The following is a 16,748-nucleotide window of genomic DNA, read 5'->3' on the forward strand; positions in this document are numbered from 1 at the left end:
TTTCCACCATGTTTAAAATGTATAGCTCTGTCTCAATCCTTTATTTTATGCACAGCCATCAAAACAATGCAGGTCAAGTGATGTACTTGGAATGTATGATGGGGAGGGGAGAGGTAGAATCCCAATGATATTGCAGCTTTTGAAAGGCAGAATGGAGACTTCCAGGGCTTTAAGACTCATCTTACTGGCATCATATTCACAATATGTCTCTGCTTTGTGAGATAGTTAGGTATCTGTCATCTGAAGTAAGGAATAGAGTTATTTTTTTCCCTTGAATTGTACCCCATCAAATATCTCGCTGATGTATTCTCCAAATGGTCTACATTTTCAAGATGCATTAGGAAATTGGATAATGTATGAGGAATGAGGACATGGCATTATTTTTCTTATGCAGATGCATTATTTTTCTTCTTCAATAAGTGCAAAAATGTATGAATGCATAGGCACAAGGAGAAAATAGAAATTATACAAAATGCCAATTGTAAATTTTCTTTGATCCATTTGAAACCTTACTTGTAAAAATATGCATTTAAGAAAATAATACCATTTTCAGTTCAATTTTCTGAATGTCTAGGTTTTGAAAAGGAAGGGAAAATCATATTGAAACATTTATATGTTACATTTTTCACACTATTTCTTACATTTGTATGTTTCCGTTGATGTATTTATTTGTCAATGCTAGTTTAGAAGTTCCCAAATTATACACTTTATATAAGGCTTTCTACTATTTTGAATCAGTAGTAACATAGTAAGTGGAAGGAATAAAAAACAATGGGTTTTCTATGGAGGTTCAGTGGCTTTAAACTCTGTTCTATATGATGAAGTTCTCCTGTTGCACACAAGCATTCTTATTTGGTGGTTTCTACAGGTTTGTGGCCTTTGGATATATAACTCCTTTATTCACAGTGGTGTTCGCATTCATTCTTGTGAAGTAGTTCTTTGAAGTAAGTCTGCTCTCCATCAAAATGAGTTCATGCATAAGATCTCCATTTATATATTAAAATGAGATTCTAAGCCGAATCTATATTCTCATCTGGGGTATAACTATAGCTGCTTTTATGCACTAACTATATATTGAGTTTCACTGCCAACTATACAGGATCGGAGTGTGAAATTTCTACCCTGATTTTGTGAAAAGAATAACAAAAACCATTAAATGGACATATGAATTTTGTGGGGGAGGGAGATCGAGAACATACTCGGATTTTGACTGGCTTGCTGGGAGCTTTAATGCTAAAATTTGGGTGGAGCCAATACAGAGAACTGAGCGATACTAAGACAGAAAACAAGTCTAATTACCTTTAATTGAAAATAATTTGATGTGATTATATCCTGTATTTTTAATCATGGTTCCTTTTGTTCCATTGCCATTTACTATTCAGCAGCAAATTCTCTGGCGCAATTCAGAATTGGGCATTTCCATCATTCATAATGAGTTTCCATCAGTTATAATGCAATGATTGATTGAGTTCCCCCACCCAAATAATAGGTTACGTATGGCATCATATTCAGATTTTATCAAAACCATTTTTAACTAAATCAGGGACTGTATACATAGAAAAAGTTATAAAGAGATATGTGTCTGCCATGAACTTAGCATAGAAATTTATTTGGTACCAATGATGTTAAGAAGTCCACATCAAAATGCTTTCTGATGTTTTTCAAGGTGTCATTTTGGTTTATGGCCATCTGTTATATCTACATCTACATCTATATCTATATATAAATGCTCTCTCTATATAGAGAGTTTTGCTTCCATTGATCACATATCAAAATACAACCTTCTAATTCAACAATAGTTATCCAATGGCAAACAGTTCTTTTTATTGGTTTACATTTGGCAGGTCACAGTCACAACCACATCAGGCAGAAATTGCACATAGACCACCCTGAATTTTGAAGACTTTCCCTGTTTTATCTTCTACTGGGGGACAAGCGGCCAAAATGCAATTTATTTTGATCACTGCAACCATCATTCCCTGCTGTGTTAACTTTTTTTTTTTTTAATAAAGCTAAACGAAATGTTTAGAATTTTAAAAAAATGCATTTGCCAGTTTGACTGATAACATTTATGTTTGATAGGACATTTTCTTTTTGTAGAAAAATGCTTTTTTGTGGTTGTTGTAAAATATGATTTGAAATCTTATCTTGTGTGTGTGTGTGTGTGAAATCATTGAACATTTTTGCAAATGCCATTTTTTTGGGGCCAAATATTTTGGAAATGCTATTTGGAAATCATGGAGCCCAGTCCTATACAAAAGTCTCATGATGTTTGGTGACAGAACTTACCCTGTAAGTGTACAACAGATTGCACCTAATATGCATTCAAAAACGGAACATTTTCCAAAGAGAACTTAATCCAAATATAGGCTGAGGTCTATATAAATATATTGGAACTCGTAGAAGCATACAAAAGTCTTCAAAAGCCAGATTGGTCTCAAGAAATAACTCTTTATTCTGAGACAGTTACCATTACTTCATTTTTTAAAAAATGACAAAACAGCAATAAACACTTGAGCTCTTTAATGAGCAGATACCAGGTCTCTTAGCATTGGAATAATTATAATGTTCATTATTCAGATTAGCTTTTATTTTTCACTCAGTAGAGCCAACATTAGTGGCCCAGAAGTACAAAGAATTTTCCCCATCAAGTTGTATACAATTTGTTGTATGTGTAATAAGCTTTCAATCTTGAAAAAGAGTAACTGAAAAGAAACATTTCTGTTACTGCAGTTAGTTTGTCAGAGAAAGTTCTGCGCGTTATCTTACAAACTATCAAAATTGCTAGTCATTTGAAAAAATGCAAAATAAAATAAAAATCACATAACTGTACTCTAATAGAAATATAATACAGGAAAAGAGAAAATGTATTCACCAGGGCTGTGCTCTTTAGTCCATCTTATTTTTTTCCCTCTTTTTTAAATATATAAATGTATGATTACACATACAAACTTTTTTTTATTATTTTTAATGACCACGACAGACCATTTTTTAAAAAATTGAAAAGTAACTGGGAGGGAAGGGCAAAGGGGCAAAGCTCATCCTGTCATTTTAGACTTTTTTTTTTTTCCCCAGATCCAGCCAATATTAAACAAGACGCAGAATTAAACATTTCCAGATGGTGACATTATTCCAATCACGGTATCAATACAGTACAGGAATCTCCTTTCAGTGCACTCTGTGATACATGGACAATACACAGAGCAAAAAAGGGGAGTAACTTGGAAATCGTGTAAGTGAATTTGTTCTCATGCAAGATAACTGGCCATATGAATAAGTGAAAGTTGTATTTGTTGTGATCATTTTCGGAAAGGGCACTTTTACCTCTTGCAACATATTCCTAGCAAATAAAACTTGGAACCTTTTTTGTTCCTTGTTTTGTTTATTGAATTATCACTGAGATAAGTGGAAGAGATTGTCATGAAACTAGACCAAAATGGGAAATGCTTCATCAAAAGATGCCCTATTAATGTTGTAACTTAATTGCGTGGTGGTGGTGGAGCGGGGAGAGAGTATTCTTGCATTTCCTTTTCACTTCTGTTCACTGCTCAGCCCTTAGTGCAGATTTCCTCAACATGTTGCCCATCAGATGTCTTGGACTTCATCTCCAATTCCCCACCAAAAATAAACCCAATGCATCTGGAGGACATTAAGTTGGGAAAGACTGACTTGTACCATCAAGCTTCTGTAAAAACAACTGCAGGGCCTTCTGTTACTGGAAGGCAGGGGTTTAATTACATTTTTCCCCCTCCTGGAAAACACACCTTCCTTCAAGTTAGGCCAATCAAGGAAATAAGTTTCTGTTGGACACTCCAATGGGATGAGAAAGATTTTAATGACAGCTTAATCAGCAGCACACCCACCAAGCATAATAAATTATCATGCACATTGTGCGAAAAATATTCAGTTCCTTTATTCCCACAATGTTTATACTGACAGCACTTGTGTGATAATGTTGAAGCTGCCAGGCTTCCAGAATATGATTACTTTTTTTACTGGCAGATCTCAGCACATGAGCCCGTTTCTAAGGCCTTTAACAGCATTGATGCTTTGGATACTGACCCAAAGCTGTAAATATGGTCTACACAAGAAAACAGTTCCAAATAAAAACCGGTGCAAATGATGTGACATTCCATTAACGTGTCCCTTGTGCATATTTATAGAATTTAAATTTTTCAGCTGTAGTTTCTCTCCCACTCCTGTGTTGCACGTGCCTAATTCCATCATGTAACTTAAATCCTCAAAAAAATTAATAGTTGAATGTGAATGTAAAAAGTACCATTCAGGACAATTGCTTCAAGCAATTGCTAAAGTTATGCTTTCTTTTTTTTAAAGTTCATTTGTATATATGTACAATTCATTTTCCCCCAACTCCCTCAGGTTCTTGATATGTATATTCACATAATATTCCTTCAAATTTAAATAATAAGAGTCTTGTAGGTTGAAAGCCAAGTTAAGTCTTCAGCAATTGTAACCCACTGGAATCCACCCCAAAAATAAAAGTTCGTATCATCTTGTTTGGCTATACCCTAGTTGTTGAATGTGAATGAGGATGTGGATGGGGCAGAGTGTTATTCTGTCCACCAGTAAATGTGTTAAATGTGTGTAAGGGTTGAATCCCAGGTATAGTGTTTGGAATCATTGTAATCGTGTTGGGGGTCATTAAAGGAATATCATCAGGTGACCTTCTCATAGCTAGTGTGTAGTCTGGGGGGCAGGCGGTCCTAAGAACCACCTCGTGTGGATGAATGGATTCACATTCATGACCCAAGTCACTGTGCTTCATTTGGAGGGACATTATTTCCTCTTCTTGTGCATGGGTGAGATCATTGGCAGTTGTACGCTGTGGGCTACATCTCCGATGGACGTCATGTCTCCGCTTGTCCTTTTTGTAGTATAATGCTGCAAAGGCTAAAATGTTCAAGAACAGCAAGGATGCCCCCACAGCAATGGTAACACTCAACTCCGTGGAATAGTCTCTTTGATCTCCTGAAATTAGACTTGGTGGTTGCTTGGGATCATCTTGCTTGGCTGTAGGAAAAGCTGATGTTACAGGTACCAAATTTTTCCGGGTTGGCCTGAAAGTAATATCAGTTGATGGCACTTTAGTTGTTGTAGAGGTATACTGTGAAATGTCATTAAGATTGTGCAGGTGAGGTACTAGTTCCAACCATAGGTTCACCTTGTTAGCTCTGTAATGTTCTTTCACTCGTGGTTTTAATCCAATATGAAGATAAAGTTGATCTTTTTGAGAGTATCTTGTCCATGCTACTTCCTCAAACCGATTAGGTTTTGTGTGAATGAACTTAGTATCTTGTGGGACCGGTTGATTTGGATCCCTAGGAGGAAAATGGGAAATGTCAAGCTTTTTTGAAAATTGGTATTTCTTTTTAAGAGTATTTTTACCTGCTTAGCAGAACATTACACAAAACATAGCATTAAATTAGGCTGCATTACGTGTATGACTAAGATTCAGCCTTAGTTATATTTAGAATAGACTGCATGAAATTAATGGAACTAAATTTACTCCTAAATTAAATCCCAATAATTTGAATGCATCTTCCTTAAGTATTTTAAATCTAGATCCAATCCTTTACTAAGCCCTCAAGTACCCATAAAGCAAAATATAATGAGAGGGTTCAGTTCAGGTTTAATAATTTCATACTTTTCATCATCATCATCATCATCACCATCTTTACAGCAATAATATGAAAAAAAATGTATAATATTGCATTAGCAAGATCACAGTTCAAACAAGTCCAGAATTTTTCTCCTGTAATAGCTAGCTAGGTATCTCCAATGGAAATTTAGATCAGTCTAAATCCAGTCTATGTTAAGATGGCACACATTCCAATGTTAGCCAGATCTGACCATTTTTATTCAAGTTATTTTTAAAATGCTTCAAATTGTGCAATTATTACATGCCATTTCCATGAAAGTATGTTTTATGTAACCTGTACATTTCTTTCTGCAAAAAATATGTCTGTGTGCTTGTAAAAATTCTCCAAATGTATGTACCTCTCCAAGCTAGACTTATTTCATATCTCTGGTTTAGCAAAGTATAAAACCATCCTGGGTTTGTTTATTTTTCTTTCTTTCCTGGAACTAATTTTGAATGACATAATACAGTGGAACCTTGGGCTATGAATTTAATTCGTTCCGTGACTCTGGTCGCACCCCGAATTGGTCGCAACCCGAAGGAAATTTCCCCATAAGGTTCAATGTAATTACCGTTAATCTGTTCTGGCGTGGAGGACAGGGAGGCGGCTATTGCTTGGAGGGAGAGTCCCCTTCCCTACGACGTGTCAGGGGCGTAAAATGGCTGCGGACCACGTGTCAGGGGTGGAAAAATGGCCACGGACCACGTGTCAGGGGCGGAAAAATGGCCGCGGACCACGTGTTAGGGGTGGGAAAGTGGCCGCGGACCACGTGTCAGGGGCGGAAAATGGCCGCGGACCACGTGTCAGGGGCGGAAAATGGCCACGGACCGTGTCACGGGAGGGAAAATGGCCACGGATCCGGTTCGTAACCCGAGGCGGAGTTCACAAACCAAGGTAATTTTTTTACGGCCAGAGCTTGTCGTAACCCGAAAAGTTCGTTAGCAGAGGTGTTTGTAACCCGAGGTACCACTGTAGTTCTGAAGGTGAAGATTTCCCTCACCCAAACTTTCACTGATAAATCAGTCTAATATCCTTTTCAACAACTGTTTTAAGTAATGTTACATTAAATGCAGTAGCAACTCATGTCTTTGCTGCCATAGAGCTAAATGAGCCGATTATTACCAAGCTCTCTGCTGACATCATAACAACAAGAAGCACTGTTGGAATATTCAAACATTCTGAATTTATCAACTCATTGTACTCCCTGCAATGACCTTACAATGTAGGGCTATTTGTTCACTGTCTCAGTGCTGCTGCAGATATGGAATGATACCTTTGCATTAATCAGTTCAGTGCAATTTCTCCCTTCTTCATGTCCACTGGATACACATGCTGAAAGTTATTTACGATCAGATCCCACTAGAATTCCTTCACATGAAATCCACCCACCTTTCTCAGACATCTGTATGTTACTCCTCTCTGCCTGAAGCAGAATAATAGACAGGGAGTTTTGCTACATGGGAGAAAATGGTCAGAGCATAAAAATTCAATCACCTGGAAATTTTAATGACACTTCATCAGAAATAGTCTTTTTTCAGTGTGTGCTAGTGCTTTGGGGAATGTCTGTATTAGAGTTTGAGGGTTGCCCAGGTCCATTATAAATTCCCTGAAACTATTTCAGATGCCCACATTTCAATTTCCACACTATCCTTTAACAACCTTACATGTATTTCTCTTCTCTGTAATGTTGTGTAGTATGTAAACATGAAAGAAGATTACAATCACCAATAGAGAAATCCTTCTTTATGTTCTAGATGTCATGATCGTGGTTTTTTGTTTGTGTGCTTGCTCCCTTCTTGATCTACATTAACATTCTTGATACTCCTCAGCTACTTACCCAGTCTTTGCAAAGTTTGTCCAATATGTCATCACCACCGCACTTAGCATGATGTCATTTTTGGAAAAGTTACAAGGAAACAATTCAGTAGGACCAATCATGGGAATTCCTAATACATAAGGAACTTCATCTCCATGAGCAGCGTCTGCCCACGCAGGTACCTGATCTGTTTGGCAATGATGATAGAAGGCATAAAAATATGTAGGCGATCCAAAATTTGAATGAAGATCAGCTGTCGCCACCGCTGGTGCAACCCACTGATGATCAGTAAATAAAGCCAAGAGTGTTTTTCTTCTTGTTTCAGGATTATGTCTATCTGCCCAGTCTGTGTACATAAATTTAATAGTTTCTCTCAGGATGTCTTTGCCTTCAGGATACCCATATAAGTTATCAACAAAGTTTGACACGGCAAAGTCAAAATCACTAGCAGATATGCCATCTTCACTGTCGACAATGTTTTCCACAAATTTAAGCCCTTCTCCTTGGTTAACACCCAACATAATGTCGTAATTGAGGAATTCTCCTTGTTCCATCAGTATCTGGGGGTCATCTGGTATCACATCCCCATCAATAACGGGACCAAAGGCTATGTGGTATCGGGCTGGTTGAATATCCTGATCAACGAGTTCTCTATACGGCTTCTTCTGTAGACATTCTACTAATTCTACTGTGTCCGATACATTGCAACCAACTTTTGTTGCCAACATCCTGGCATATTTTGCAGGCTGAAAACTGACTGCCCAGCTGGAAAGAGCTGTTCCACTTTGAGCGATTGCTCTTTGGAAAAGTCCTGTGTGATAAAGTAGAGGAGAAGGTTAGGAAAAAAAATGATACTCGATAATGACAATGGGATCACATGCTTAAAATATCTGAATTAAGATTTCATTGTTACAAAATAATTAGTAGCAGCAAGTACTACTGCCATACAGCAGAAGAAAGATAGGGAAGACTGGCAGATAGGGGACACTTTGCATAATGTGCTATTAATGATCCAGTGCTACCTCTCTCTACTGAGATTGTGTATGGCAGGAGTAGTTGCTACTGTTCCTCTTTCACTCTTCTATCCCTTCAGTCTTTCTATGGGTAATTAGGAAAGAAGAAATAGTGGAGGAGGAGGAGGAAGAGAACAGAAGGAAGGGAGAGAAAAGGGAAGACGTGATTGGTTGAAAAATGGGCAATTAAATTATATGACATACTTATGTCAAAATATGAACTATATATCATTATTGTAGATTAATAATGAAAGAGAGTAAAAGCTATTTAAGACTGTTTTCATATAAAACTTTAAAAGGAACTGTTAGCAACCACAGACAGACAGATTTTTTTTTTAATCCCTGTTATGCTTTTAAACAAGCTTTGTGGCATACTTCATTATCCAATTTGAAGGAGCCCCTATTTCAAATTTCTAAAAATGGGCCATATCTTTTATGACAAGACTTCAGTTCCAGTTTCTGGAAGCCTGAATAGGCAGACAAATAGGGATCAGCTGACCTAGTAAACTACAGTTCTGCTAATAAGCCATATTTGACAGGTAATAAAATGTCAGCATCCTGCAAGTTTATTTTTTAACATACACATTTTTAACAGTTTCAGTCCATCTAGGCACAGTAGGTAACTGCCAATTCTGAGGTATTTAATTGGGGAAAGAAAGAAAGGAGAAAAAGAAACATGAAATGGGGCACAATTGATTGTACAGTGTTATTTTAGATTTTTGCATATGGCCTACAGAATTTAGTGCAGGTTGAAACAGTGTTGCAAAAGATTAATGCACAAGGATTTGTTGCTCTCTTTCAAGTTATAATTCATAAAGAATATGCCACATTTTGAAACATTGTTATACAAAATGCCACAAGAAGTACTTTTTTTTACCAGAAAACCTCATGAATTTCTGCTTAATTTATTTTATTTATAGCTTGTTGTTTCTCTGTTGGTTACTTATATCATGGAATATAAACAATAAAAAACATTCAATGAACTCTTTTCTCATGTTTCCTTAGTTTGGATTAAGCAAAAAGTTGGTTTTTAAATCTCCAGACATTTATCACTCTGTTCAAGCATTGCAAGGAGTATTATTGCTCTACCAGTGGTCAACATTTATCCCTCATATATCCCTCACTTTCTTTGCAGGGAGGAAGAAAATAACAATGGAGGTTATGCCATATTTATTGAAATAGGGACAACAAAGTCATTATTAGTTGTTTATCAGTGTCTATAATGTTACTTAAATAGGGCATATAGAGCAGTGTTCCTCAACCTTGGGAACTTGAAGATGTGTGGACTTCAGCTCCCAGAATTCCCTAGCCAGCATGGCTGGCTGGGGAATTCTGGGAGTTGAAGTCCACACATCTTCAAGTTCCCAAGGTTGAGGAACACCGATATAGAGGATTTGGACTTGATCTGCCAATCACTAAATGGATCATTTAGAAGAAAAACATCTTGTGAAAATTCCTATACAAAATGTCCTTTTCTGCTCCATTCAGACTGCAACACAGATTTCTTGAAAATTTTGCATGTTTTAATGGCGTGATGTTCTTTGTGATTTATCAAAATAAGGATTTGTATCTGTTTTATTGCAAATGTGTACTTTCATATACCCCGCATCAAGAGCAAATATGATTTTAAACAAGCACTGTTAGAGAAAATGTATCTGTATATACAGAAAGAGATTATCAGAATTCTATTTAGTATACTTTAAGAAAACATGCATTCTTTACACATGGAGGCTTCTAAACAGCTTGCATAACCCTTAGTATAGATTGATTCCATGCACATTCAGAATAAAATTCGCAACCCAGACGACTTCTCAGGCTGACTTCTGATTCCTTTCTCTTAGTAGTTGCAACAATGGCTTCAAACTGACTTGGGAAGCAAAGTGAGCCTGGGATGAAGGTGTCCAGTGACACAATCAGCTAATTGGCAGAGGCCACTTTGCTTTCTAAGGGGGTTTGAAGCCATATCCAGTAATACCCATGTCTGTTTAGACTGATGGCAGAGTAAGTCCATGGGAGAATCTGTGATAAAAGTCCTTCCTTCCTTCCTTCCTGTCAGTTTTTGATTCCTGGCGACTGCCTGGACCAGTCCCTGCAGTTTTCTTGGCAAGGTTTCGGAAGTGGTTTGCCATTGTTTCCTTCCTAGGACTGAGAGGGAGTGACTGGCCCAAGGTCACCCAGCTGGCTTCGTGCCTAAGTTAGGACTAGAACTCACGGTCTCCTGGTTTCTAGCCTGATGCCTCAACCACTACACCAAACTGGCTCTCAACAGAAGTACTACCTTTCCAAAATAATGAGGATCATGTTTGCGCAAACAAAAATGGGGACAATTCTTCCCTCCCCAGTGTGTGTATGTCTATGTGTTTTAGTAATTTCTAACATGCTACTGAAACTATCAGGAAATGCATTTACTATAGCATTCCAGGTCTGCTACAAATCCTTTTTCAGAGGCATTTCAGAGGAATGAACGGCTTTTCACTCTTACACATCCTTTTCCAGTCCACCCCACACTGCCTGGAAAGTTCCTTTCTCTCCATTCTAATGGGGAAACCACAAAAGCAACCTGGAGTAGCATAGGAATTAGTTTGTGAATCTAGAAAAAGATGTGACTGCTTTATTGATTCAAAGATATGAACCTTATACACAGTCCCATCCACTTGGAAGCCCTGCTCTTGAAGGATTAGCACAGCTTCAGCAGTTAACTGTAGAGACCATTCAAGCAATTGTAAAATAAGGTATTTTAATTGAATGAATGCTACTTCAAGAACCTAATGGGTGAAAAGCAGAAAATAAATTGGAAAATAAGAATCCTTCTCTGCAGTGAATGAATGATCTCACTGTCTAGAAACCCAGGGCCATGCAATTTAATAGTTCTCAGAAGCATTGAAAGGCAGTGGAAAGTTAAAAAGTTCCAAAAGAACTGATGCAACAATCTGCAACTGGAGATGTGAAAATCTTCCACTTTCTCATTTACCCTGCCACAAGTTCATTTCAGCCTGCTTCTGTATCGGTTTGTGAATTTGGCAAAACACTAAACCTGCACTAGAATCTGTAAGGATTTGGGGGGTGGAGGTCAGAGCATTTTTTAAATGCAATTCCCCTTGTGCATACACTTTTTACAGGAGGCATTTTTTTCTACCACAATTTGTTTTTGTGTTTTTTCCTAATATGCAAATTTTGAGGTGTTATTTCAAATGCAAGTTGTCACTTTCAGTGAACCTACAATCCTATAAATTCATATTGTTCATCTAAAAGTGCAGACAATCTCCTCAATCCCTTTCCTCTATAAGCCACTGATGACACGTTGATTCATGCATGGATTTTCCTTACTAGGTATCTATAGCAACCCTGATAAACTGCTTCTCTAGATAAGCCATCAGGAACTGAATACCATAAATGAGGAAAACTGTTGTATCTCCTTGTATCTCTCAATGCATAATGCTGTTCAATGCGGTGAGCCTTCTAGGACTTGGTTGACCTTTCAGATTTTCTATATTAGCCAAAATTTGGGGTTATTCATAGGGGAAAATGGGGCAAGTATTAAAATAGACTAATTCAAGCTCAGTTGGGCTGGAGACTCCCATCTTTTCCACTCCAGCTCCCGCTTCTGGGAGTCATTCTGGGAGGAAATAAAAAGTATGTGCCTTCCAATTGGTGCCTACCATTCTGTTGATCACTGCAATTTGTTTTTCCTCAGATTTACTCTCATAGTGAGATCTTAACATGGTAGCTACTAGCCTACTAGGACTATGATGAAGTTCCAGTCTATGCAAAATTCAGAAGATGAAGATCCATCTCCTGTGTTTTGCATAGCCTCCAAATGAAGCCATCCAAGAATGCAGCTTTCCACTGATTCTGCAGTTCATATCTTTAGGCAGCATTCAGGATAACAGTTTTTCAGAGTTTGAAAACAGCAAAACTGATGCATGTTAGGAGTCAGCAATATAGAACCTGCAGCACATGGAAGTCGGTTCTTCTAAAATGTTACCCATCCAAAATTCAATTAAAATAGACATTATTAAATATTGGCAAACCCCTGCAACTTGTCAGTTCTCATGATGGTTCCTGAAAGCTCAACATCTAAAATTGCATGTAATGTCACACAAGAGAGAACACTGAAACTTATGACACCTAACATAAGAATGTTGAAATCTTCCATGGAACCTCATGAGTTTTCCATTTTCTCACATGAGATCTTGCCGCATTTCAGGATGAGGATGCAGAAATCTTACAAGATTTGCTGATCTTGCGAAATTTGGGGTAATTTGCAGTTGGGCATCATGCAGGATTGTATGATAGTGACTGGGCTTCAAAAGATTTCTGACCACTATATAGGTACTTAACCATTTTCTGCCTCTGGCAAATAGCTTCAGTAAGTTTTTGATGCCTTTCACATCTGCAAAAATTATTTGCATAGAGGCTAATAGGAAGCTGAGCTCTTTGACACTTCCATCTCTCTTAAAAATGACCATCTGCTTCTAGCCTGATAGAGAACTTCTATGTCAGGTGCTTTTCAAAATGAACTGGATTCCTTTACATCACTGAGCACAGGCCATCAGTCCTCCGCTTCTTCTCTATATCAAACAATTAATCTTAGCTGTAAATATAATATGATGGTAGAAGAAACATGAAAAGAATGATGACAAGGAAAAGTTTTTGCAAGCTTTCTATCTCCAGGTATCTCCTATACACTGACATCTGATAAGGTACTCTGTTCATTAGCACACAGAAATCCAAGGTAGGTTCTGGAACATGCTTTAGGGGACCTGCTCAACAAATCAATATAACTTACAATGGTCTTTATAATTGCACAACTATTATTTTGGTTTTATTCGTTTGTTAAGATTAGAGTGCGTGGTGGGTGTGCAGTAGGTACCAAATTTATATTCCTGTGTCTTGTTGATATTCAACCTTCAAGAAGAATGCTAAAAATCCAGAGCCTAATACATTGGATTTATTGTATTGTTGGGTGTTGTTGCTGACAATGCAGTAACACTGGTGCAGTGTGTTTATATATTTTTCTGTTGTTAACATTATTAATGCAAGAGATCTAGCCCGCTCCCATTTTTCTTTTTTTGATAGTCACCCCTAATAAAACAAGTATAGAATCCTGTAAAGAGATGGGTTAATCTCTGCTTGTCAGACAGAATACAAAGGCATTAAAAAAAAAAAAAAAAATTACAGGTTCCATTGTTTGATATGGGATTTTGTTTAATATTTTTTGAAAATCACTCTCTTCACCATTTTTTCTGTATGTGGTAGGAAGCAGGTAGCAAACACTACTAGCCAATCATCCCAGAATGGTAACTGAGAAAATAAGGAGTTTGTTCTGACTTCCCATTTTTTCCTATTTTCAATGAGTTTTGAGAGTTTGGCCACTGGGAGTCAGACAACTTGGAACAGTCCATCAGAACATTTTGAGGGGAAGTGTTTTGAACCTGAACTCAGAACAAAACATGCATTTTATTTTGTGTACATTGTTATGGATCTTACCAAGGAATTTTTGGTAAGTTTCTATGGAGCTATGAAACACAATTTAAAAAACCAACCAACGGTTTAATAGAAAATATTATTCATTTCAAGAGTTTCAAGGCTTTATTTTAACAAAGGCCAGTTCCTTTGAAATATATAACCATGCTCCCAGGCTTCTTATTTCTCCTAAAATTGCAGCTCTGATTTCCTCCTCATCCCAATTTCAGGCAAACCATCATTTGCTCTTACAGACTTATAACAGTAATTTATCCTTGTTTGCTAAATCAGAATTGGAAATAAGTCTGTCTCAGCTTGTGGTTCTAGTTCTGGTTTGGAGGGCAAATGTCAAGAAGAGTAAGTTGCTATTTGAATGTAATAACTAGCTATAGGTTGTCACAAAGAGAATTCAGACATATAATTAAAAGAGGAGAGAGAACGGAATGAACAGCTCATTCATACACCAGTTTTCAGTGGCAACCTTCTTCATATGTTTCTATGAAAGGAGCCACAGACTATTAAAACAAAATTATCCATTCAAGAATTACACACAGACTGAAATGCTCTCCCATGAAAAGCTCAATTAGTATAAGCCCTGACATTACTGTAGTCCAACACAGAACATAATTTTTTCCCAGACATATTTCAAATTTCTGTATAATGTTGGGCATCGGTTTAAATAGAGCTGACTATTTTGGACAGCTCTTTCTCATTGTTTAAAAGTTTCTTTTTTAATTCATAATTTTAAAGTCTGTAAGGTGTCTTGGACTCTATGGAGGGGCTGGATTTCATTAAAATGAATCCACATCAACAAAACAAAACACGAGAATTCAATTATAGTTATGCTTCTTGCAAATGAGTCAATAGAAAGGGGAAGTGGGTTGGGGTGTTGGTAAATGGTATAAGTGTGCCAAATAGGAGGGAGAAGTTATGTTCCCTTGCTTCCAGCTTTCATTCAGTAAAAAAGAAGAGAGTTAGTTACTGAGCAGAAGAAAAGCCATAGTAATGACCATGATACATCGATAATTTTAGTCTTTTCCTTGGGTGGTATCAAGTGAAATTCATAATAGTTTCAAAACAAAAGCTTTTCAACTAAGCGCTCATTTTCTTCATAGTAAATGAGTTCGCCATCCTCCTGCCATTAGCTGTGCCTTAAATAGGCCTCTGATCAGCAAATAAATACAACTGGATTTCTGTATGTTGCAAATGTCACTAACCCTCTCTCCAGAAAAAGTCCCTTACTATATAGTTTGATAGATATAAATGTAGAAATGGATATACAGATATATACCCACTCTCTCACAAGAAAAAGTTCTGCTAGCATGAACTCTAGAATACAGATGTTTCCATCAAGTTCCATGAGAAGTAGGAAAAACCCTGTTCCAATTTAAGTTGTTAAGAACTTTAGAAAGCATTGATGGATCAGTCCAATAGCATAGCTTTTCAAACATCCAGTTTTAATGGAGTATCAAAAGTATTTTGAAATATTTTTGAAAGCTCACAACCTTGACTTTCGGAACAATAGTCTTCTAGCAGCTGGTATAAATCTTGTGACCAGTAGGTAGCAATAACTTTATCTTCCATGATTTCATCTAATTATCATTTAAAGCCACCTACCCTGGTGGCCATCACCAAATCTTTGAGGAACAAATTCCATTGTGTAAAGAACTGCCAAATGAAGGAATATCTCCTTTGTATCCCACCATACTGATTCATTAGATAACTGGGTTTTAGTATGGGAGGGTATTAAAAAACAAAACTTTGTTGTACACAATATATAATTTAACCATGAACAGAAGACCTGAACTGGAAAAGTGACCAGCATGAGGGATTCACAGGCTTCTGTGAAACAACCATTCCTTCACTAAATAAATATTGTAGTGACATAGACCTCAGTTTAGTTAGGATATATAATAGAATCACAGTTGATAATTTTTCTAAATTATTGTTCAATAACTGGAAAATATTAGTATAGTTTATAGATCATTGGCATCTGGTAATTATATTTCATTACTAAGTTTTTTGCAAATTTTTATTTATTTACTACTTACTGTGAAATACTTTTTGCTACAGGGAAGCAATGTATCAATGCATTAAATAAATAAACCTTACATATAATTTGCATTTGTACTTTTCAGTTTATATCCCTTCTGAAAGTATGAATGAAGATTTTTTAAGAAAATGATTAATACCTCCTTATTATGTTTGTGAAAATACTTGTGAAAGTAATTATCATACACATTCCTGAAGCCATTGAGACCACTGAAATCCATTACAAAGAGACAAACATATGTACACGTATAGGAGAGAGAAAACTGTCACGGCAGAAAAAATACATAGAGATTGCATTTGCATAAATTGTAGGTACATGACCTCAAAGCAAAGGTGGACTAAGACCAGCTAATTTTTGGTATTATCTAGCTACATCAAGAACATATATGCAAGAGCATCACATAGTAGGCATGGCGGTGGCATGCAGACACCAAAATCGTCAAAATTTGCAACCTGCAATAATACCTTTGGTTGAATTGCTCCAACGGTTACCTTCAGAATAATGGGATAAAGTCAAGAGATTGACACATGAACCACCGGCGCCAGATCCAAAAACAGTTATTCTCAGCGGGTCGCCCCCAAAGAACCCAATGTTCTCACTAGTCCATCTCAAGGCCTGAATGAGATCAAGAAGACCATAATTCCCTTTAGCTGCTTGATCCCCAGTGCTCAAGAAACCTGCAAGTAAAAATAAAAGAAAGGGGGGGGGAGGAATTAGAGCAAATTATTGTATATCTGAGA

General features: G+C 37.0%; 1 protein-coding gene across 1 annotated transcript in view; it reads right to left on the reverse strand.

Annotated features, from left to right (window-relative positions):
- Positions 1-1,997: 1,997 nt before the first annotated feature.
- NLGN1 (neuroligin 1) overlaps positions 1,998-16,748 on the reverse strand; it is a 455,947-nt gene continuing 441,196 nt past the window's right edge. The window contains exons 4-6 of the mRNA XM_088132065.1: positions 16,473-16,685; positions 7,498-8,287; positions 1,998-5,339 (exon numbers count right to left, since the gene is read on the reverse strand). Of these exons, the coding sequence (XP_087988191.1) occupies positions 4,523-5,339; positions 7,498-8,287; positions 16,473-16,685 (1,820 nt within the window). The 3' untranslated portion in view covers positions 1,998-4,522. The remainder of the gene's footprint in view (positions 5,340-7,497; positions 8,288-16,472; positions 16,686-16,748) is intronic.

The sequence above is a fragment of the Python bivittatus genome, unplaced genomic scaffold, assembly GCF_059951505.1.
Source record: "Python bivittatus isolate LINGU-HERP-01145 unplaced genomic scaffold, Pbiv_v1 ctg000980_np1212, whole genome shotgun sequence".
NCBI lineage: Eukaryota > Metazoa > Chordata > Lepidosauria > Squamata > Pythonidae > Python > Python bivittatus.